Source organism: Leptodactylus fuscus, chromosome 8 (assembly GCF_031893055.1).
Source record: "Leptodactylus fuscus isolate aLepFus1 chromosome 8, aLepFus1.hap2, whole genome shotgun sequence".
Classification (NCBI taxonomy): domain Eukaryota; kingdom Metazoa; phylum Chordata; class Amphibia; order Anura; family Leptodactylidae; genus Leptodactylus; species Leptodactylus fuscus.
In genome coordinates, this window is record NC_134272.1 from 39,454,624 (window position 1) to 39,477,324 (window position 22,701).

At 41.0% G+C, this 22,701-nt stretch overlaps 2 protein-coding genes across 2 annotated transcripts in view; one reads left to right on the forward strand and one right to left on the reverse strand.

Annotated features, from left to right (window-relative positions):
* HIBCH (3-hydroxyisobutyryl-CoA hydrolase) overlaps nt 1–22,701 on the forward strand; it is a 285,341-nt gene that overhangs the window by 37,019 nt on the left and 225,621 nt on the right. The window lies entirely within an intron of this gene.
* MFSD6 (major facilitator superfamily domain containing 6) overlaps nt 21,036–22,701 on the reverse strand; it is a 61,040-nt gene continuing 59,374 nt past the window's right edge. The window contains exon 7 of the mRNA XM_075285129.1: nt 21,036–21,850. Within this exon, the coding sequence (XP_075141230.1) occupies nt 21,650–21,850 (201 nt within the window). The 3' untranslated portion in view covers nt 21,036–21,649. The remainder of the gene's footprint in view (nt 21,851–22,701) is intronic.

The window sequence follows — 22,701 nt, forward strand, 5'->3', positions numbered from 1 at the left end:
CCTGCAGGTCAAATTGAAGAAGACTATGCAGAGGACTTGCACAGTCAATTATATCCTCAGTCTAAATAGCTCACCCTTTGTGGAGGAGGAGATGCGCTACTTGAGCCTGTTTCTAGAAGAACTTGTTGTCCAAGACATGAAAGTAGAACCTGTCTTGCAGGTGACACTGAGTCAAATTGAAAATGATTTTGCAGAGGACTTCACACACAATTATATCCTCAGTCTAAATAAAAGGACTGCGAATAAAAGAACTGTGAAGAAATACTGAGGGTTGTATTGTTGGATATTTTATGTATCTTTCATCACTATATTGCTCATACCAAATTTTAGTTACATGAGAAAAGCTGCTTATGTTATTGATATGAAGGGCAGAACATTTGAACCTTTTTGGAAAAAAAAAAGCAGGGCGTATAGTAGGGTCTTCAGTTTATAGTAAGGCATCCGATATGGTTTAAAAATAAAACGTAGCTTTTATTTCATGGGAGACATGCTCCAAGTAAAAATAAGCATTAAGTCCAGAGTGCAGGATGGTACTATCACATTGCCTACGCGTTTCGGAGCGTAAAAGTGGAAAAAGATCTTACTAGGCTGCATGCATCACGCAGTACATTTAATCACAACCTGACACAGAATGAAAGAAGATGTCTCAAATGGCTAGAATCTAATCAGGAGATAGTCATTAGACAAGGGGGGAAAAATAGTGGTACTAAATAGAGATGAGCGAACACTATTCGGATCAGTTGATCCAAACAGCACGCTCCCATAGAAATGAATGGAAGCACCTGGCACGCTGTTAGGATCGGGTCTCTCAGGGTTCCATCACGGCGCACAGCGCCACCTGCGGGTCAATCCGACCCTCGGCCTCATGCAGTGAGGCGACTAGAGTATAAGTACAGTTTTTCCCTTCTGAGCATGCTCGGACATTTTGGAGCCGCTCACAGACTGTGCCATTTCTCCCCAACTGAGCATGCTCAGACATTTTGGAGCCGTGCACAGACTAAGTCCCATTTTGGCCGTACTGGGCATGACCAGTGATGTCATGGCCACCGCCCCTGCTGGGCGGGCACTTCCCTTTATATAGTGTGAGCAGACACCCGCCGGGTGCTCACACTTTGACAAAATTCGCTATTGACAGTAGTTCAGGGCTAGGCTCCAGCATTGAGGCAGGTTGTAGAATAGGCCTCTGTCTGTACTTAGTTTAGAACCAGTAAATCCTGAACTGACAGCCCTACACTAAGGCTAGGAGCAGTGGACTCTGTTCCAGCCTGAGGTGCTGTCAGCAGGTGTGGTCCCCGAGGTATTCCCTTTAAATGTCAATACCTCCTTTGTTTCTCCTAGCTGTAGCAGGAGCATGTTATGTTGCTGACCTGGGGTGACAGTTAACCCTAGGCAGCCTTGCTGTTTCAATTGTATAGGTCCACCTTACCAGTGAGGTTAACTGGCCGGGTTTTATCACAGCCTGTTCACATTAAGTACTGCACCACATCACTGCCAGTGCATTTTAACTGGTAGTGTACTGTTCTGACATACAGCCGCCCATCTGGGCCTGTGGACCTCACTGCAGGGCCTTACAGACTAGTGGGTCTGTCGTTTAAAAAAATATTATTTTTAAATATTTACACAGAACCGTAACACACGCAGACTTTGCTGGCAGCCGGCCACTTAACCCCCCGCGTGCCGGCCGCTTCCATTCATTTCTATGGGAGCGTGCTGTTCGGAACGACTGTTCCGAACAGTGTTCGCTCATCTCTAGTACTAAATAGTGGGGATTACCGAGATAGTGTATTGAAAATCTTGGGAGACGCCACTACATATAAAAAAAACTTAAAGATGACCCCCACATACACATTCTCACTTACACTTTATGAAATATTAAGACCAGGAGTTAACCAGGGTTTTCTTACGGAAAGAGAAGTTGAATATTTACACGTACAACATCCCACTACCACAGACTACCAAAAATCCACAAAAATATCTCTCCCCCCCAACTGTGCAGTGTGCCCATGGGGGCGAAATTTTCCCCCTCGCTTGCTAATTTGACGATGGCCTACTGGGAGGAGTTGGCTATTTTCGCACCTCACAATCCATTTTTGCACAACATTGTGTACTATGGTAGATACATTGATGACGTGCTGATGGTGTGGTCGGGGGAAGAGATGTCAACTTCCGCCTTCACCGACCACATCAACAGCAATGTCTACAATTTAAAATTTATTTCTCAGTGCAGGGCCATTAGCACAGATTTTTTGGATGTCAGGCTTATCGCCGACATCCATAATAACAGGGTTATAACCAAGCTATATCGCAAGCCACAAGCGGGCAACACCACGTTACATGCCAGTAGCCATCATCCCCATCATACAATTAAAGTCATCCCCGTAGGGGAGTTGATTAGAGCCAAAAGAATATGCTCAGAGAACAAAGATTATAATGCAGAGGCTGACACCATAGTCAGAAGATTAACTGCCAGAGGATATCCAAGATGGAATTTAAATAGAGCCAGAAAAATAGCACAGCAAAAAAACGGGCTGATCTGTGGCAGATTTTCAAAAAAACATCTGACAGTGATGATACTGTTTATTTTTCTACACCGTACAGTACAGATTACAACAGCATTGTTAGGATTATCAAATAAAATCTACCAATACAATGGCAAGATGACACTACAAAACAAATACTGGACAAAGGTTGCCAGTTCGTAGCAAAAAGAGGCAAGACCTTGGAAACATACTGTCCCCGAGCTATTACACATCTCAACAACTTAAACGTATACATCCTCATACACAAGGTTTTTCAGATGTGGAAATGGAAGATGTAATATGTGTAAATATGTCACGAAAACAATGTTCATGGGAACGTCCGGTCCACACATATATCACATCAAATCCTTCCTTAACTGTGATTCAGATCACGTCATATATTTAATTATATGCAGTATCTGCAACCTTAAATATGTTGGATGTACATCCAGACCTCTTAAAACAAGAATAGCGGAACATTTATGAGGTTGTACCAACAGAGACATTCTCCGTAGAGACATTTCTTTGAAGAACACCATGGCAATGTATGCTGTTTTCACTTTCATGCCATAGAGTATAAGCCTCAACGTGGTGGTAATTGGCAACATAAACTGTTCAAAAGAGAGGCATATTGGATCCATACTTTGGATACAAGATACCCTCGTGGCATGAATTTGAGAACAGATTTGGCATATTTTTATTAAAATAAATAAATAATCTGCAGTCAAAATTGCCCCCTTTTTGCTCTATATTAATTTAAATTTTCTGAAATATACTTACCTTGGTTGTAACACTGGTGGTTTTCACTCTTCCTAGGAGCACTAGCATTCCCATCCCGCAGCCACACTTTGAAAGATCTTTGCGCATGCCTGTATTTGGAAGATACATCCCAAGTACTGGCAATACACACTGAGTCTGTGCATGAGTCCTGTTCAGCCATGCCTAGTGAGTGCATTGAACACGTGCGTTCCTACTATAAACAGCCATTTTTAATAATGGAAACCCACACTGAGCATGCTCAGGAATCCTCTTTAACCCCTTCCCGCCGATGGCACTTTTTGACTTCCTGACCAAGCTCGATTTTTCAAAACTGACATGTGTCACTTTATGTGGCAATAACTTTGGAACGCTTTAACTTACCAAAGTTATTTTGAGATTGTTTTTTCATAACACATTGTACTTCATGTTACTAGTAAATTTTGGTTGATATGTTTTGTGTTTAATTATTAAACAATAGGAAATTTGGTGGAAATTTAGAAAAATATGCATTTTATAAAGTTTGAAATGATGTGCATTGCATACAGATAGTCAGACCGCCAAAATTATATCATAAATCTCATGCCCAGATCTTTGCTTCATGTCGGCATCAAACTTTAGTCACCCTTTTATTTTTTACAGACATTTTAAGGTTTACAACTGAAACAACAATATTCAAAATTTTCAAGAAATTTCCAAAACCCATTTTTTAAGGGACTAATCCAGTTATGAAGGGGTTTTGAAAGACCCTTGTATTAAAGCCCCCAATAAATCACCCCATTTTCAAAACTGCACCCCTTAAATAAGCCAAAACAACATATACCTAGTAATTTAACCCTATAAGTGCTTAACAGGAATTAAGACAAAATGGAGGTGAAATTTTCAAATTTGATTTTATTTTACTAATATTTTCGTTTAACCCTAGAATTTGCACATTCACAAGGGGTTAAAGGAGAAAACGCATCCCACAATTTGTTAGGCAAGTTCTCCCGACTACCATAGTACCCCACTTGTGGGTGTAAACTAATATATGGACGCACAGCGAGACGCAGGAGGGAAGGCGCGCCAAAGAGCTTTTAGAGGGCAGATCTGGCTGTGATCAGTTTCAGGAACCATGTTGCATTTACAAAGCCCTTGAGGTGTCAAAAGAGTGGAAACCTCTAGAAAGTGACCCCATTTTGAAAACAGCACCCCTCAAAGAATTTATCAAGTGATGTAGTGAGCATTAGTAACCCCGAAGTGAATGTGTAAGCTGTGCGGAGTAAATTGGGTACACCAAATCCCATTCTATTTTCCCACTAGCTCCTATGACACGGACGGGGAACAGGGGCATTCTGGGGGGTCAGCGCTGGTGTATAATCTCATAACCTCTAAATATGGGGGGTCCCCTGAAAATGCTCGCACAGATTATACATTTCCTTGTAGTTGCAGCCACTTATGTCCTAATGATTTGGCAACTTTTGGGGTTTTTGTCTTCATATTGTACAAGCTAGATTTTTATTTTTATGTTCTGGCAATGTGGCCATATGAGGGCTTGGTGTTTGCGGTATTAGATGTGCTTTTCAATGCCGCCATTTTGGGGCCTGTAACTTATTGACTACATTTTATTAACTCTTTCTGGGTGGGATGTAAAAGGAAACATCAATTCTGACATTGCTTTTTAGTACAGTGCAGCGTACATTATAAGTAACGTGTTACCTTTATTCTGTACGGTATTCTGAACCGGTACGGTTACGGCGATACCTCATTTATATTATTTTTTAATGCTTTGCTATTTGTGCAGAATAAAATTCAATTTAGGGAAATAAATCAATTATTTTTGCATCGCCATCTTCTGAAAGGCATAACGTTTTTATTTTTCACTAGACAGAGCTGGTTGAGGGCTTATTTTTTGCGGGAAGACCTCTGCTTTTTATTGGTACCATTTTGGTTTTCATCTGACCATTTGATTACTTTTTTTGAACATTTTGTAAGGGAAAGGTGGTGAATAATCATTATTTTGTGCGGTTTTCTGTGGGGTTTTTTTTTACACCGTTCGCCGTTCAGGTTAAATAATGTTTTAACTTTATTGTTCAGGTTATTACGGACGCGGCGATACCAAATATAAGTTTTTTTTCTTTATTTTACATAATAAAACATTTCATATGGGGAAAAAGGGATTTTTGGGGCTTTATTTACTTCTATTTTATTTTAAACTTATTTAAACTTTTTTATTTTTACTTTTTTCCAACTTTTTTTTTTTCTGTCCCCATGGGGGATTGAAGCAGTGATCGGCTGATCACCGCTTCACTACATATACACTGGAATACACGTGTATTGCAGAGTATAGGAAGCTGTCAGCCTGTGTGGACGCACAGGCTGACAGCTTCCTTTACAGCAGGATCAACCAGGGACGGCGACGGCATGGGGCAGACCCGGGGGCACTGATCAGACCCCGGGCTGCCCCCTACGAACACCGGCACCCCCCGAAACCGGGGGGTGCCGATCGGCACCATGTTAAAGCGACACCCCGGAGATGCCGGTGGTCATGTTGACCGCCGGCATATCAGGGGCTAACACCCGCGATCGGACCCGGTTCCGACCGCGGGTGTTACGGGGCATTGTCAGCCGTAACATATGGCTGTTACCCGCAGCGCATGGTGCGCACACAGGTTCTGTGTGCGCACCATGCAGCCGTAGTAATAGTACGGCGGTTTGCGGGAAGCCCTTCCCGGCAGCGCCGTACTATTACGGCGCATGTCGGGAAGGGGTTAACCATATTTCATAAGGGCAGTACTGCAGGGTTTCCCTATTTTACCTTTTTATTTATTTTGTCTCATTCATCGGTACAACCTCACAAATATAATCATGACACATATAGATCCTCATAGATGTTTCCATTACAATGTTCTTTTTCTTCCCGGATGATACAGATAATGGTGTTTCAATATAAGAGAGTCCTGATACAAGTTTGTACTGTTGTAACATCGGACATCAAACTTAGTTACAATGTATTACTTTTCCTTTTTTTTACATGTGCGTATATATATATATATATATATATATATATATATATATATATATATATATTCGTTTTCTCAAATGAAAGAATCCTTTGACATACATAGTGCATGTGAAAGTTCCTACACAGGTGGTGCATAATTTGCAGTTAGGTAGGACTTTCATCCTGAGTGCATATGGGAGGGGTCTTTTTCTGTTCAGGGCTCGTTCACATCTGCTTACTCCTCTCCGCTGTGCAGGTTTCCGTTTCCTGCATAAAACAGAGCAGGAGACGGAAACCTGCAGGAGTCTCTCTCACCCATTCATTTGAAGCTACGGCCGTGAGCGGCGGTGAGCGTTTTGCGCTCTCCGCCGCCAAACCGGGTTTTTTAATCCGGACACAGAGTCGGACATGCAGTACTCTGTGTCTGGATTAAAAAATCCGGTTTCGCGGCGGAGAGCATAAAACACTCACCGCCGCTCACGGCCGGACCCGGTCTGTGCTTTGCGTCTTCTGGCATGCAGAAGACGGAAAGCACAGAACGGAGAGTAGAACGCAGGTGTGAACCTAGCGTCAGCTTGTTTATATATATATATATATATATATATATATATATATATATATATATATATAGGCATGATATGTATGTTCCGTTCTTATGCCATGACTAAGGGGCTTTTTACGCTCCGAAACTCGTAGGCAATGCGATAGTACCATCCTGCACTCTGGACTTAATGCTTATTTTTTACTTGGAGCATGTCTCCCATGAAATAAAAGCTACGTTTTATTTTTAAACCATATCGGATGCCTGGGCGCTGGATTTGTTTATATTTTTTCTACTCGCTGTTCGTCCCAAGCCGGAAGGGATTATCCATGCACCCCATGACTTGGATCCGATTAACACATCAGGTATTTCCACTACAAGATTTTTTCACAAAAACATGGGACCTCAGAATTATTTTATTTTTTATTTCCTTTATACCAGTACTCTATATCTAACTGTAGTGTGGCTGTTCGCATTTTTTCACTTTTTCATATAGCAAACTGTGACTTGTAAGGTATGTTCACAGAAGGGAAATTTCATGTGTGTACTTTGCCAAAACACACACTTTGTTTCTCTCTAAGAAAATAATTAGAGCAATTAATAGAAAAATATACCTTTATATCAAGTATATGCAATAAGAAAATTTTATGAATATAAATTTAATGAAGTTTAAATTGAATAAATTATGCTCCTCACCCCTATTAGGTTTCCTAATGTAATATGTAAAATAATGTACATCCCGTGTTACACTTTTCACTCTGATTTATAGGTTTTAATTGTAATAATAAAGGTTATATTTTATTTTGGTTTGAGACGGACTTACCCAATATCGTCCTACAATTTATTTTGTTACTTTAAAATAGTTTTGTTGTGTCTTTGGGGGGAAAAATAGAAACTGTGCTTGGTAGTGGCTTTTTTTTTTTTTTTTAATACACATTGTGCTCCCCCATAAAGTCATAATAGGAGAATATTTTAACTTTTTTTTTTTTTGGCTGAATTCTCCTGTCACTGGGGTGGATACAGTTCCCAGCCTCCAGCAGTCACATGACTGCCGGATCAAGTACACAGTTATAAGGAATAACGTCCATCCTTAGGGAGAGACCACCTTTTCAGGTGTGTGGAGACTTATACAGCCATAGTTGCTCCACTGCAAGGCTCTCACTTCTACCAAATCAGTTCTCTCTAGGCTGCGCTGATGAAGTCCAACCAGACAAAAACGGTGCTGTCCGTAGCTGAGAAATTGATTTGGTTATAACCCCGCATTATGCAGTAAAGACTTCTGGGAAAGTCGGGCATGATGTTCAGGGTGCTTCCCATAGAGGGCAGCATAACACAGGCACTGTCTCCCTGTTTACATCTTGGGAAAAAAATATGCAAATCTATTCTCCAGGATGTAATTAGGAGAACAGTGCACTCTGTACACCACCCTATAGAGGGCAGCATCCTTAACATCATGAACGACTCAGTTATAAAGTCTTTTTAATCATAATGTGGATTTAATTGCCAAATCAGTATTTCTGTCCCAAAAGGAACAGATTCCCAGCTATGGCTGCTGCCCTCTATAGGGTGGTGTACAGAGTGCACTGTTCTCCTAATTACATCCTGGAGAATAGATTTGCATATTTTTTACCCAGAATCCCTAGCGGAGCAGGAATGACTTGTAAGTCTCCGTACTGCTTATGTAGGCAAACACTCTCCCTGATGTGTACAATTGTCCCCTGACCCTACATCTTGGGAGACAGATTTGCATATTCTTCCCAAGTTATCAGGAAGGCAGGCATGGTAATTAACTATCCCTTCCTTCCTGCACACAGTATTATGCCCCATAGTGGCTGAGATCGCTGCTGCCACTTCAAACTGCTGATCCACAGGAGTCCCAGGTGTCAGACACTTAACCTATTCTCAAATGATAACCTATCTAGCTGTGCCTCATACTTTATCTTAACCCCATTGAAGTTTTCATGGTACCTAGGGTCAGACCTACATTAGACTAAGTGACAAACCTGTGAAAATCTAGATTTGTTGCACTTGGCATTGACCACTCACTGCATTGCAGTAGGTAGGTTTATGTTCACCGTATTCACTTACACAGTACTTTGTGGATACTGTACCTGAAATTTCACAACGTGTATGTAGTTTGAGAATCTAGTTTATAAAGTGCCACGTCCAGCTACACAATTTTTTTTTTCTTATGAACTGATAAAAAATCTGAATAATAGAACCATCTCTGTATTGCCAATCTGAGCAAGTCCTTAAAGTTCATTTGCATATGGAATGTCCCTGGTTTTTATCTTCCTGTACTTCAATACACAGGGTACAGAAACAGCATCTGATCCAAGTATTAAAGATAATGGAAAAGAGAACTAAAAATTATTTTATATATGTTTATCTACATACATTCTATGTACATTTAATAAATACATTCTATCCCCCATACTCTGGAACTCCTTACCAAGACACATAAGACTGACCCCCACAATCACAGGCTTCAAGAAGGCCCTGAAGACTCACCTATTCAGGAAGGCCTACAACCTCCAATAACACTATCACCGCACCACCATCTGTACAGTCTCTCCCTCTCCTTCTGTCTCTACCCCCCTACCCTCATAGATTGTAAGCCCTCGCGGGCAGGGCCCTCTACCCCACTGTGCCAGTCGGTCATTGTTAGCATTATATCTACCTGTACATTCTGTGTATTGTATATAACCCCCAAATGTAAAGCACCATGGAATTAATGGTGCTATATAAATAATAATAATAATAATAATGTATAGAATAGTGTCGAATAAAAGAAAAAAAAAACAAAAAACAGAAAACCGTATACATACTTCAAGTATATAGCAATATGTAAAACCTCAGGTCAGTCCTTTTAATGAAAATGTCTTAGACATGGACATTAACATACTCTTTATCAGTTAAGTCTTTCTTCAGTAGAATGAGAATTATAAAACTATTTTACCTGACAAATTCCTTAAGAAACCTAAAGCGTAAACTTAGCTTCCAATCATAGCACTCGCCACCTGATTGTCTTTAAATTTATTTTATTTTTTTTAATCATTTATACTTTACTTACTTTCCTGCGATCGCGCATCTTGTTTGGCTCAGATCAGACGTCACTGGAGCAGAGTTACGATTATTGTCTTAATCAAACATTTTCATAGGACTGTGTGTGTGTGTGTGTGTGTGTGTGTGTGTGTGTATGTGTGTGTATATATATACAGTCCTATGAAAAAGTTTGGGCACCCCTATTAATCTTAATCATTTTTAGTTCTAAATATTTTGGTGTTTGCAACAGCCATTTCAGTTTGATATATCTAATAACTGATGGACACAGTAATATTTCAGGATTGAAATGAGGTTTATTGTACTAACAGAAAATGCGCAATATGCATTAAACCAAAATTTGACCGGTGCAAAAGTATGGGCACCCTTATCATTTTATTGATTTGAATACTCCTAACTACTTTTTACTGACTTACTGAAGCACAAAATTGGTTTTGTAACCTCAGTGAGCTTTGACCTTCATAGCCAGGTGTATCCAATCATGAGAAAAGGTATTTAAGGTGGCCAATTGCAAGTTGTTCTACTATTTGAATCTCCTCTGAAGAGTGGCATCATGGGCTACTCAAAACAACTCTCAAATGATCTGAAAACAAAGATTGTTCAACATAGTTGTTCAGGGGAAGGATACAAAAAGTTGTCTCAGAGATTTAACCTGTCAGTTTCCACTGTGAGGAACATAGTAAGGAAATGGAAGACCACAGGGACAGTTCTTGTTAAGCCCAGAAGTGGCAGGCCAAGAAAAATATCAGAAAGGCAGAGAAGAAGAATGGTGAGAACAGTCAAGGACAATCCACAGACCACCTCCAAAGAGCTGCAGCATCATCTTGCTGCAGATGGTGTCACTGTGCATCGGTCAACTATACAGCGCACTTTGCACAAATAGAAGCTGTATGGGAGAGTGATGAGAAAGAAGCCGTTTCTGCACGTACGCCACAAATAGAGTTGCCTGAGGTATGAAAAAGCACATTTGGACAAGCCAGCTTCATTTTGGAAACAAAAATTGAGTTGTTTGGTTATAAAAAAAGGCGTTATGCATGGCGTCCAAAAAGAAACAGCATTCCAAGAAAAACACATGCTACCCACTGTAAAATTTGGTGGAGGTTCCATCATGCTTTGGGGCTGTGTGGCCAATGCCGGCATCGGGAATCTTGTTAAAGTTGAGGGTCGCATGGATTCCACTCAGTATCAGCAGATTCTTGAGAATAATGTTCAAGAATCAGTGACGAAGTTGAAGTTACGCCGGGGATGGATATTTCAGCAAGACAATGATCCAAAACACCGCTCCAAATCCTCAGGCATTCATGCAGAGGAACAATTACAATGTTCTGGAATGGCCATCCCAGTCCCCAGACCTGAATATCATTGAACATCTGTGGGATGATTTGAAGCGAGCTGTCCATGCTCGGCGGCCATCTAACTTAACTGAACTTGAATTGTTTGTCCAAAATACCTTTATCCAGGATCCAGGAACTGATTAAAAGCTACAGGAAGCGACTAGAGGCTGTTATCTTTGCAAAAGGAGGATCTACTAAATATTAATGTCACTTTTCTGTTGAGGTGCCCATACTTTTGCACCGGTCAAATTTTGGTTTAATGCATATTGCACATTTTCTGTTAGTACAATAAACCTCATTTCAATCCTGAAATATTACTGTGTCCATCAGTTATTAGATATATCAAACTGAAATGGCTGCTGCAAATACCAAAATATTTATAACTAAAAATGATTAAGATTAATAGGGGTGCCCAAACTTTTTCATAGGACTGTATACAGTGGGGCAAAAAAGTATTTAGTCAGTCACCAATAGTGCAAGTTCCACCACTTAAAAAGATGAGAGGCGTCTGTAATTTACATCATAGGTAGACCTCAACTATGAGAGACAAAATGAGAAAACAAATCCAGAAAATCACATTGTCTGATTTTGTAAGAATTGATTTGCAAATTATGGTGGAAAATAAGTATTTGGTCACCTACAAACAATCAAGATTTCTGGCTTTCACAGACCTGTAACTTCTTCTTTAAGAGTCTCCTCTTTCCTCCACTCATTACCTGTAGTAATGGCACCTGTTTAAACTTATCAGTATAAAAAGACACCTGTGCACACCCTCAAACAGTCAGACTCCAAACTCCACTATGGTGAAGACCAAAGAGCTGTCAAAGGACACCAGAAACAAAATTGTAGCCCTGCACCAGGCTGGGAAGATTGAATCTGCAATAGGCGACCAGCTTGGATTGAAGAAATCAACTGTGGGAGCAATAATTAGAAAATGGAAGACATACAAGACCACTGATAATCTCCCTCGATCTGGGGCTCCACGCAAAATTTCACCCCGTGGGGTCAAAATGATCACAAGAACGGTGAGCAAAAATCCCAGAACCACGCGGGGGGACCTAGTGAATGAACTGCAGAGAGCTGGGACCAATGTAACAAAGCCTACCATCAGTAACACACTACGCTGCCAGGGACTCAGATCCTGCAGTGCCAGACGTGTCCCACTGCTTAAGCCAGTACATGTCCGGGCCCGTCTGAAGTTTGCTAGAAAGCATTTGGATGATCCAGAAGAGTATTGGGAGAATGTCCTATGGTCTGATGAAACCAAACTGGAACTGTTTGGTAGAAACACAACTTTTCGTGTTTGGAGGAAAAAGAATACTGAGTTGCATCCATCAAACACCATACCTACTGTAAAGCATGGAGGTGGAAACATCATGCTTTGGGGCTGTTTCTCTGCAAAAGGGGCCAGGACGACTGATCCGGGTACATGAAAGAATGAATGGGGCCATGTATCGTGAGATTTTGAGTGCAAACCTCCTTCCATCAGCAAGGGCATTGAAGATGAAACGTGGCTGGGTCTTTCAACATGACAATGATCCAAAGCACACCGCCAGGGCAACGAAGGAGTGGCTTTGTAAGAAGCATTTCAAGGTCCTGGAGTGGCCTAGCCAGTCTCCAGATCTCAACCCTATAGAAAACCTTTGGAGGGAGTTGAAAGCCCGTGTTGCCAAGCGACAGCCCCAAAACATCACTGCTCTAGAGGAGATCTGCATGGAGGAATGGGCCAACATACCAACAACAGTGTGTGCCAACCTTGTGAAGACTTACAGAAAACGTTTGACCTCTGTCATTGCCAACAAAGGATATATAACAAAGTATTGAGATGAAATTTTGTTACTGACCAAATACTTATTTTCCACCATAATTTGCAAATAAATTCTTACAAAATCAGACAATGTAATTTTCTGGATTTGTTTTCTCATTTTGTCTCTCATAGTTGAGGTCTACCTATGATGTAAATTACAGACGCCTCTCATCTTTTTAAGTGGTGGAACTTGCACTATTGGTGACTGACTAAATACTTTTTTGCCCCACTGTGTATATATATATATATATATATATATATATATATATATATATATATATATATATATATAAAATCTGGTCAGCCAGCAGCTTGTATGGATGGAAATATTTCCTTTTATTGGAAAAAAAAAAAGTACACCACGTATCAGATATGTGGTGTACTGCTTTTTCCAATATAAGGACATTTTTCCATCCAAACAAGTTGATGGCAGACCAGATTTTTTTTTTTTTATTGCAAACCCTTTTGCCTGGAGAGGGTTTTCTGCCATGCAATTTATGTGTGTGTGTGTGTGTATATATATATATATATATATATATATATATATATATAGTGTATATATACATACATACACACAATATATTTATATTAAATCAAATCAGTCTTTATTGGCACGTCTAAATGGATATTTGGCATTGCCAAAGCTAGTAAAGTGTGTGTGTGTGTGGGGGGGGGGGGGAAGAGTTGGAGTCGAGGGGGAGAGTGTTTGGGGGGAGGAGGGAGTTGGAGTCGAGGGGGAGAGTGTGTGGGGGGGGGTGGCTGATTTGGGGTATAACAGTCCGTGGAGTCTCATCTTCCTCTTGATTGGTGACAGCTGGACACATATTGGGCAGCGATCTCCACAGTGGCCTCTTCTTCTCCCAGTAGGATGTAGAGTTTCCTCTTCTCGTCTGCAGATATGAAGTCTGGGATGTGGGCAGAGAGTCTTTTGTAGTAGACGGCCCTCACAGCTGAGTATTTGGTGCAGTGTAGCAGGAAATGGGCCTCGTCTTCTAGGGCCCCCTGGTCACAGTTCTGGCACAGTCTGTTCTCCCGTGGCTTGTACGTCTGCCTGTGTCGCCCCGTCTCCATCTCAAGGTTGTGGGCGCTCAGTCTGTACCGGCTCAGGGTCTGTCTGTGTTCTCTTCAGGTAGGTGGCCATGGTGTAGTCTCTTTGCAGTGACTGGTACACGGTGAGTTTCTTGGAGTTATTTATTGCGCTTCTCCATTCCTCGATGTACCGCTCTTTGTCTCTCTCAATGACTCCTTTTTTTGAGCCTTGTTCAGGGCATGTTGGGGGGTTTGGCTTGGAAGATGGCTGATGCTTGGTTGGGGGGGTATCAGTTTTTATATTATCTTTATATGAAACCCAATGGAAACAACAGCAGTAAATAAGTAAAATATTCTCAGTTACAGCAATAAAATATGATTTCAATATGAAAGCTAACAGTAAAAGACTATTTGCCAGTACAAATTATGGGGTAAAGCCAGTCCAAGCAGTCTACTGTATTACACCTCAAGAAGTGATGCCCAAGAATGAATGACAGCCCATCAACTGTTGGCAGATCTTGCCTAGAACGATCTAATGTCTGAAGTAGGGGGGGAAAAAAAGTTCCCCATTTTAAGCAATTTGAATGCATTGCCTATAGCAGTGATGGCAAACCTTTTAGAGACCGAGTACCCAAACTGCAACCCAAAACCCACTAAATTATCGCAAAGGGCCAACACGGCAATTTAAACTTAATACTGTGCTTTCAATAATACAAACAACTATGTACTGAAACGTAAAGGTCTCTGCATTTAGTACTTTGTACTCATGTCCCGGATTCCTCGTTAGTGAGCGATTCGGGCAACCGCACGTGTGCCAGCACAGACGGCTCTGCCTGCCCTCTCTGGCATGCGTGCCATAGGTTCGCCATCACTGGCCTATAGGAATATATTTGTACATGAGCATAAAGAACACCACACTGACTAAATCTTGTCCCACAAAGTAAAGACCGCAGGACCTTTCTTCCACTCTAAATTTAACTTAAAGGGGTTGTCTGGGATAATTAGAAATCCCTACTCTAATCTAAAACCCTCCTACTTTCTAATTAACAATTTATCAAAAATGGATAGTTACCCATATCCCTGATGTGGTCAGGGACATTTTCTGATGATCCCATTTCCGGAAACAGATCATCATTACTAGTTCTCCCCATCCAACCCATTATACTTACCCTTCAGGCTTCTTCCAGTGAGACGGCTCCTCCCTCTGTAATGATTCTGTAGAATCCACGCTCTTCTCCACTGTGCACGCAGCTGCTGGTAATTCACCTTTACTTCGAATCTACGCAGAGATCTATGCACAGTAGAGGTGGATCATCGCTGAAGAAGAAAAGCTCTGTATGAATCAGTACAGGAAGAGGAGAGGCCATCTCACAGGAAGAAGCTTGGAGGGTAAGTATATAACATAGGTTGGGCTGAGTAGGTAGGGAAGGGTGGGATAGCTAGAGACAGGGAGGGGGTGTATGGGAAGGGGAGAGTGAGGAAGGAGGGAGGGGTAAGGTGAGAGGACTTAGTGAGGAAGTTACATAGCAGGAAGATGAGGCAAGTCAACAAAAGCAGGAAATACCAGGAGCTCCCAGAGGCACACACAAATCACTCAAAACATGGATAAAGATATATGGGTGCATATGGGTGCATTTATTGACCCATTAGTAGCATTAACAGCCATAAAAAAAAACAAAAAACAGAAAACCCTTTAGGCCAGGGCCCCACAGACCGGAAACGCCGCGATTTCCCCGCAGCGGAGAAGCTATGGGAAAAATCGCGGCGTTGTACAGTGCAGGCAAAGTGGATGGGATTCATGGGAATCCCATCCCCACTTTGCGGAAAAGATCGCAGCGCGAACACGCTGCGATTTGCAAAGTCTTTGCAAATTGCAGTATGTCAATTATATCTACAGAAACATCGGCGGTTTTCCAGTAGATATAATGTTAAGAGAAAGTCCGCAGAGGAAAACTCTTTGAAATTTCTCTTAAAAGCACTGCGGAAAGAACTGCAATGCGTTCACGCAGCGGTTCTTCCCGCTGCGCTTTAGTGCTTCAGATACGGCCCGTGGGGCCTTAGCCTTAAGCACAGGCAGGCTGAATGCGGGCAGAACTGGTGGCAGTTGGCGATGTACTTTAGCGATCTCTGCCAGTCCCATTGAAGAGAAAAAAAGCACTGACCACCTTATTCCCACCCATTCAGCCTGGTTGCTCTCAGGTTGATTGTGGAGTGGGACTTTATATTCAGCCTTAGGGCCCGTGCACACGGAGTAAACGCGCGCTCATTTTTGCATAATACACGTGTAAAGAATACACGTGTAAAAATCAGACTCCCATTGACTTCAATGACATTTTTTTACACGTGTATTCTTTACATGTGTATTATGCAAAAATGAGCGCGCGTTTACTCCGTGTGTACGAGCCCTTAAAGAAGTTATCCGGCACACTGACGTAAGGCTAAGTTTATACCTGTGCCTGCATTCCGCCTGGGAAATTCGTTCCCAATTCTGCTTGATAAAGCACTTTTCTCTCCGCATTTTTTGCCCTTTTCTGGCAGAAACCCAGTGGACCCCATTAAAGTCTATGAGGTTTGTGGGTTTCAGACGTCATAGCTTTTTTAACCCCTTCCCCCTGCAGGCATTTTTTATTTTCATTTCCGACTCTCCCCCCACACCACCACCTTTTTATTTTTCTGCTATCAGAGCCATATGAGGTCTTAACCCCTTCCCGCCGATGGCATTTTTTGATTTTCGTTTTTGACTCCCCTCCTTCTAAACCCCATAACTTTTTTATTTCTCCGCTCCCAGAGCCATATGAGGTCTTAATTTTTGCAGGACAAATTTTTCTTCATGATGCTACCATTAATTATTCTATATAATGTACTGGGAAGCAGGAAAAAAATTCAGAATGGGGTGGATTTGAAGAAAAAATGTATTTCTGCGACTTTCTTACGGGCTTTGGTTTTACGGCGTTCACTGTGCAGCCAAAATGACATGTCCCCTATATTCTGTGTTTCGGTACAGTTCCAGGGATACCAAATTTATATGGTTTTATTTACATTTTGACCCCTTAAAAAAATTCCAAAACTGTGTTAAAAAATTTTTTTTCTAAGGGTGCATTCACACTGAGTAAACGCTGGCTTATTTTGTAGAGTAAAATTACACTTGTAAATTTTGCTATCCCATTGACTTCAATGACATTTTACAGGCGTATTTTTACAGGCGTATTTTTTACAGGCGTATTTTTTACTGGCGTATTTTTACACTTGTAAAAAAATATCATTGAAGTCAATGGGATAGCAAAATTTACAAGTGTAATTTTACTCTACAAAATAAGCTAGCGTTTACTCAGTGTGAATGCACCCTAAAAGTCGCCATATTCCGACAGCCGTAACTTTTTTATACGTAAGTGTACGGGGATGCATAGGGCGTCTTTTTTTGCGGGGCCGGGTGTACTTTTTAGTTCTACCATTTTCAGGAAATGTTATTACTTTGATCACTTTTTATTCAAATTTTTATCAGAATCAAAACAGTGAAAAAACGGCGGTTTGGCACTTTCGACTATTTTTCCCGCTACGGCGTTTACCGAACAGGAAAAATATTTTTATAGATTTGTAGAGCGGGCGATTTCGGACGCGGGGATACCTAACATGTATATGTTTCACAGTTTTTAACTACTTTTATATGTGTTCTAGGGAAAGGGGGGTGATTTGAACTTTTAATTCTTTTTATATTTTTTTATATTTTTTTTAACTTTTTTTTATTTTTTTTTTGCATTTATTAGACCCCCTAGGGGTGTTGAACCCCAGGGGGTCTGATCACTAATGCAATGCATTACAATGCTAATGCATTGCAAAAAAGCATCCTTTCTTTTGCAGGCTGCATGGCTTCATCCACTGCCTCTTCATCTTCATCCACGCCTCTTCTTCCTCCAGTCCCGTCCTCCTCCGGCGCTTGCGAACGGACTTTGAAAAAAAAAAATGACCTGGGCGCATGCGCAGTAGCATGCGGCTTCTACTACGGCTACTGCGCATGCGCCCAGGTCATTTTTTTTTAATCAAAGTCCATTCGCAAGCGCCGGAGGAGGACGGGACCGGAGGAAGAAGAGGCGTGGATGAAGATGAAGACACACCCTGAATGCCTGCCCAGCGTGCACGTTCGGTAAGTAGAGCACATTCTTTTTTAGGTTATTATTTTAAAACGGGGGGGGGGGGGGGGGGGGGGTAGTTTAATATAACTTTATCGGTGCCTGAATAGCCTTTTTAAAGGCTATTCACGCATATGTGGGGCTCTAGCAGCATGATTTTGCTGATAGAGCCCCTTTAATATTTGCGAGACACATTTTTCTTCATGATGCTACCATTTATTAGTCTATACAATCTGCTGGTAAGCTGGGAAAAAAATTCAGAATGTGGTGGATTTAAAGAAAAAGTGCATTTCTGCGACACTCTTATGGGCTTTGTGGCTACTTTGAAGAACCTAGAATATAAGACAGATTTTCAGTTGTTTCACACTTTTTTGTTAAGTATATAATTCCACATGTGATAATTCCTAGTTTTGATGCCTTCAGTGCGAATCTACAATTTTCCTAGTCATGAAAATACAGAAAACTCTTTGAATGAGAAGGTGTGTCCAAACTTTTGGTCTGTACTGGCTATATATATTTACTTTAAAAAAAAATAAAAATAAAAAAAAATAAAAAAATATGCATTTGTTAGATCCCTTAGGGGGGCTGATCACTAATGAATTTCAAAAAACCATCTCTTCTATTGCAGGCTAATCCATTCACAAGGCTCCCCCGCTGACATGACAATGGGATCCCGGACCCGAAGCTTGCTCCAGGTGCCGGTGATCACCAGGAAAATACCAGCGCCCACGCGCGCCTGGGAAAATAGCACATCAGTCAGCTTTGACCGAGGCGCCAGAGGGGTTAATGCCCATGCGGGGACCGACCGTGGGCATTAGCACTAGGTGTTGACTGTATAAAACAATAGACACCCAGCGTCTATGGCGGCCGCCATGTTTAAACACCCGGCAACCGCCGTACTAGTATGGTGGATGTCGGGAAGGTGCTAAGCGGATTTGGTTTCCATTTGAAGCAAGCCACTCGAATGGAAACCTGAATGTTGGTGTGAACCTAGTGTCAGAGACTTCTTTTAGATTCTGTTCTATATGATAAGGGAAAAAATACTACTGCATACGGTACTTATTGTCCCATTAAAATAGAGAAAACTCTTCAGAATTCATTGAACACCTATATAAAAGTCAATGGAGTTCGTCATGCAGCTCATCTGGCAGGACATTGTAGATTTATTTATGAACAAAAGCCACTATACAAATGTGTACATAGACTTATTTGTTTTTATATGTTCTCAAAAATTCTAATTATCAAAAGAAAATAACTGTAATCTTCCCACTTAGTCAATTAATTGTGAAATTTCATTTAGAAACTTTAATAAAATATTACACCAATTTTTTTCAAAAGTATTAAATACTTTAAAAAAAAAAAAAAAACCAACATAGATCCAAATCATAGAGTAATAAATATATTAAAGCTGGACGAGTCAGAAGTCAGGTTGCCAAAATGTGCAATTTCAGTCTGGACAGTATATGTAATAACTACAATCAATAACTGTGTCTATTGGATCAGACAATGGACCCAATATACTGTCCAGCTCAAGGCAAAAAATAATTGCTCCCATAGACTTCCGCAGAGGCCATGTTGGTATGATATAAATAAGACAGTGCGTTACTACCGGACATTAATAAAAAAAAAAAAAAGTTTTCGATGCAGTAGCAATACATTTCCAGAACTCCAAACAGCGTGCACAATAGCTAAAAAGGTGGAAATTTCCCTGAAGGAACAATAAAAAAAATATGGTATATAGTATATATCTACAGTAAATCAGTCAATATGAAAAAAATCATTTATTCTTGGCTTATTTTGTTAAGCCACCATGTTAAATTTTGAAGCTACATATTTGAGGAAGGACTCTCCCAGTTGTAATGGACTATAGAAGACAAATAGAAGATTTGTGGTGCCCAAACCACCAGCAGTGTGACATTTCAGAGAAAAAAAATTGTACGGGAAGAAGTGTCTTAAAGGGGTTGTCCAGGATAAACTGATAATTGTCTTCTAAAATAAACTCCCCTCCCCCCACCTAACTTCTAATTTATTTCAATTAAAAAAAAAATAATTTAAAATAATGTATAATTACCCATATTTTTGGAGCGGTCATGTGACCACCCCAGGGACACTTTCTGATAATCCGGTGATGTTCCATTTCACTGCTTCTGAAACCAAACTTGTCCACCACTCTTTCCCCTCCCCTATCCCCTGCAATACTTACCAAGCCTTCCTGTACCCAGTCCATCCCTTCTTCCTGTCTTCTAGCAGTGGGTGGAATGGGTGAGCCAGGGAGATGGGAAGGGAGGGGCTAGTAATGGTCAGGATCGCTAGTCAGTGAGGGTGGGAGGGGCTAGGCTTAGTGTAATGGATTGAGAGAGGAGGAGGGGGAGGGGGGGGCTGAGTGAAAGGGAATTAGTGCAGCAGCTTATATAGGAAGTGTGCACAGCCTGGAAGCTAACAGCATGTAAACAATTCAGAGGATGCAGGAGCAACCAGAGACAACCAGAAATCACTCGCATAACTGCTAAAGGTATATGGGTGTACTTATTATTCCAACACTAGCACTAACAGACCTTTATTACAAAAAAAAATAAAAAATCTGCCCAGAAAACCCCTTTGGGCCGGGGCTCCATGAGTTGGAATCTCATGCCCACTTTGTGGGAAAATCCGCAGCGCGGACACACTGCGATTTCCAAAGCCGGTGTGGTTTTGGAATTCACAGCATGCCAATTATATTTATGGAAATACCGGAGGCTTCCCCATAGATATAATTGTAGCAAAAAGTCTGCAGAGGAAAACTCCGAGAACTTTCTGTTTAAAGCGCTGTGGGAAGAACACAATGCATTCCCACTGTGGTTTTTCACGCAGCGCCTTAGCGCTGCGTATCATCCCGTGCAGTCTTAGCCTCAAAAGCAGCTTCCTGCTGGCTTCTCCTTGCCCAGCTGGGCTTGGTTGACAAGGTTTTCACTACACACAAATAGGAAAGACCCATCAACCTAGCACAGTCAGGTTAGGAGCTGCCCAGAAGACACTTCTCCCTGTAAACAAACAAGTATTTTTGTAACAATGGAGCCTGTTAGTAGTTAGCGCTGCCCGTGGTTCAGAGAAAACAGATTTCCTGACAGGCTCCATTTAACTAATTCTGCAGAGTGTAACACATACTACGCAGTGTACAGTACATATATTGTACAGTATGAGGAATGCCCATAGATAACCATTGCGCTGCCTTTCACAATAACTGCTCATATAGTTCATGCAGTTACATTATGATCGCTGGTGGAGTTTCACTAAGCACATCCGGCTGCACACACTTACAGTACATATTAAGCAATATAATTCTGCAGTTTTTTTGCAACCAATATGACTGGAAATGTTTTTATAAAATAGCAAGAATTGTGTCGTTCTTACTCCTAGCTAGCTATAAAACAAGACACTTGACTTCTTAATGTTCCTCTTTACAGCCAATTTCAATGTGTAAGTCGTAGTTCTCAAACACACAATAACCACATTAATTCTCTATATCTTCTAACAGAGAGTGGGGACCCTCAGAGTTATCCTGTGAAGGGACAGAGTCATTTCCTTGTGTGTGGTCATTCATTTCTGGAGTAGCAGCAGAACTGCCCTGAATATCAGGAGTTACAGCAGCTGCTGCCTCAGCTGGAGCATCTTCACTCCTAGCAAGCTGTGGAGATCTTGAAGCAGTGTTATTCTAGAAGGAAAAAAACAAAAACACAATGTCATATATACTGTACTTAGACTTCGTCATGACAAGAAGATTGTTTAAGCTTAAACATGTGGATACTGATACCATTGTGATGATGAAAACGTAAAAATAAAACAGATGAACTGAAAATACAGGAATGCAAAAATATATATATACTGCTCTGCGTGACATGTTCAGTAAGGAGGGGAAAATCACATCAATATACCGGCAAGGCCTTAAGACTGCCCATATAAATTGTATAAACAATAATGGAAAAGTGAGAAGAGGGTAAATACATGTCCTAGCTTTAATATTTATGAAAACAGTTGGAATCGTGTTGGTGTTGGAAGCATCACTGTGCATGGTTTGTCTTTGGTCATGTTCTGATATGTGGAAAGTTTTTGCACACAGTTGTTGTAATGAAGGAGAGACGGTGCTTTTCAGAGCCTTTTTACACTTTAATTGGGAAAGACTTTACCAAACACTATCATGGCACAAAATAGTCTCCTCGGAGAGAAACATGATGGGAACCAAAGTGTCTACTGTAATAACTACTATCAATAACCGTGTCTACTGGATCAGACAATTTATTGACCACCTGAAATCAAAAAAACAACTGCTTCTATAGATTTCAACAAAGGCCATGTTGGTATATATGTTACACTGCACTACTACTAGACAAAAAAAAAAAAAAAAGTTTCAATGCAGTTGCCTGGTCTTTTTAAGTGTCAAAGCCTCTTTGTGTTAGACACGGGTGGGTGTTCTTGAGGCAGTAAAGCAGCGAGGTACGATAAGAAAAGATGGTCCATAAACAGAGACTCCTGCAGGTCACTGTACTGGACACCAACTGGTACAAA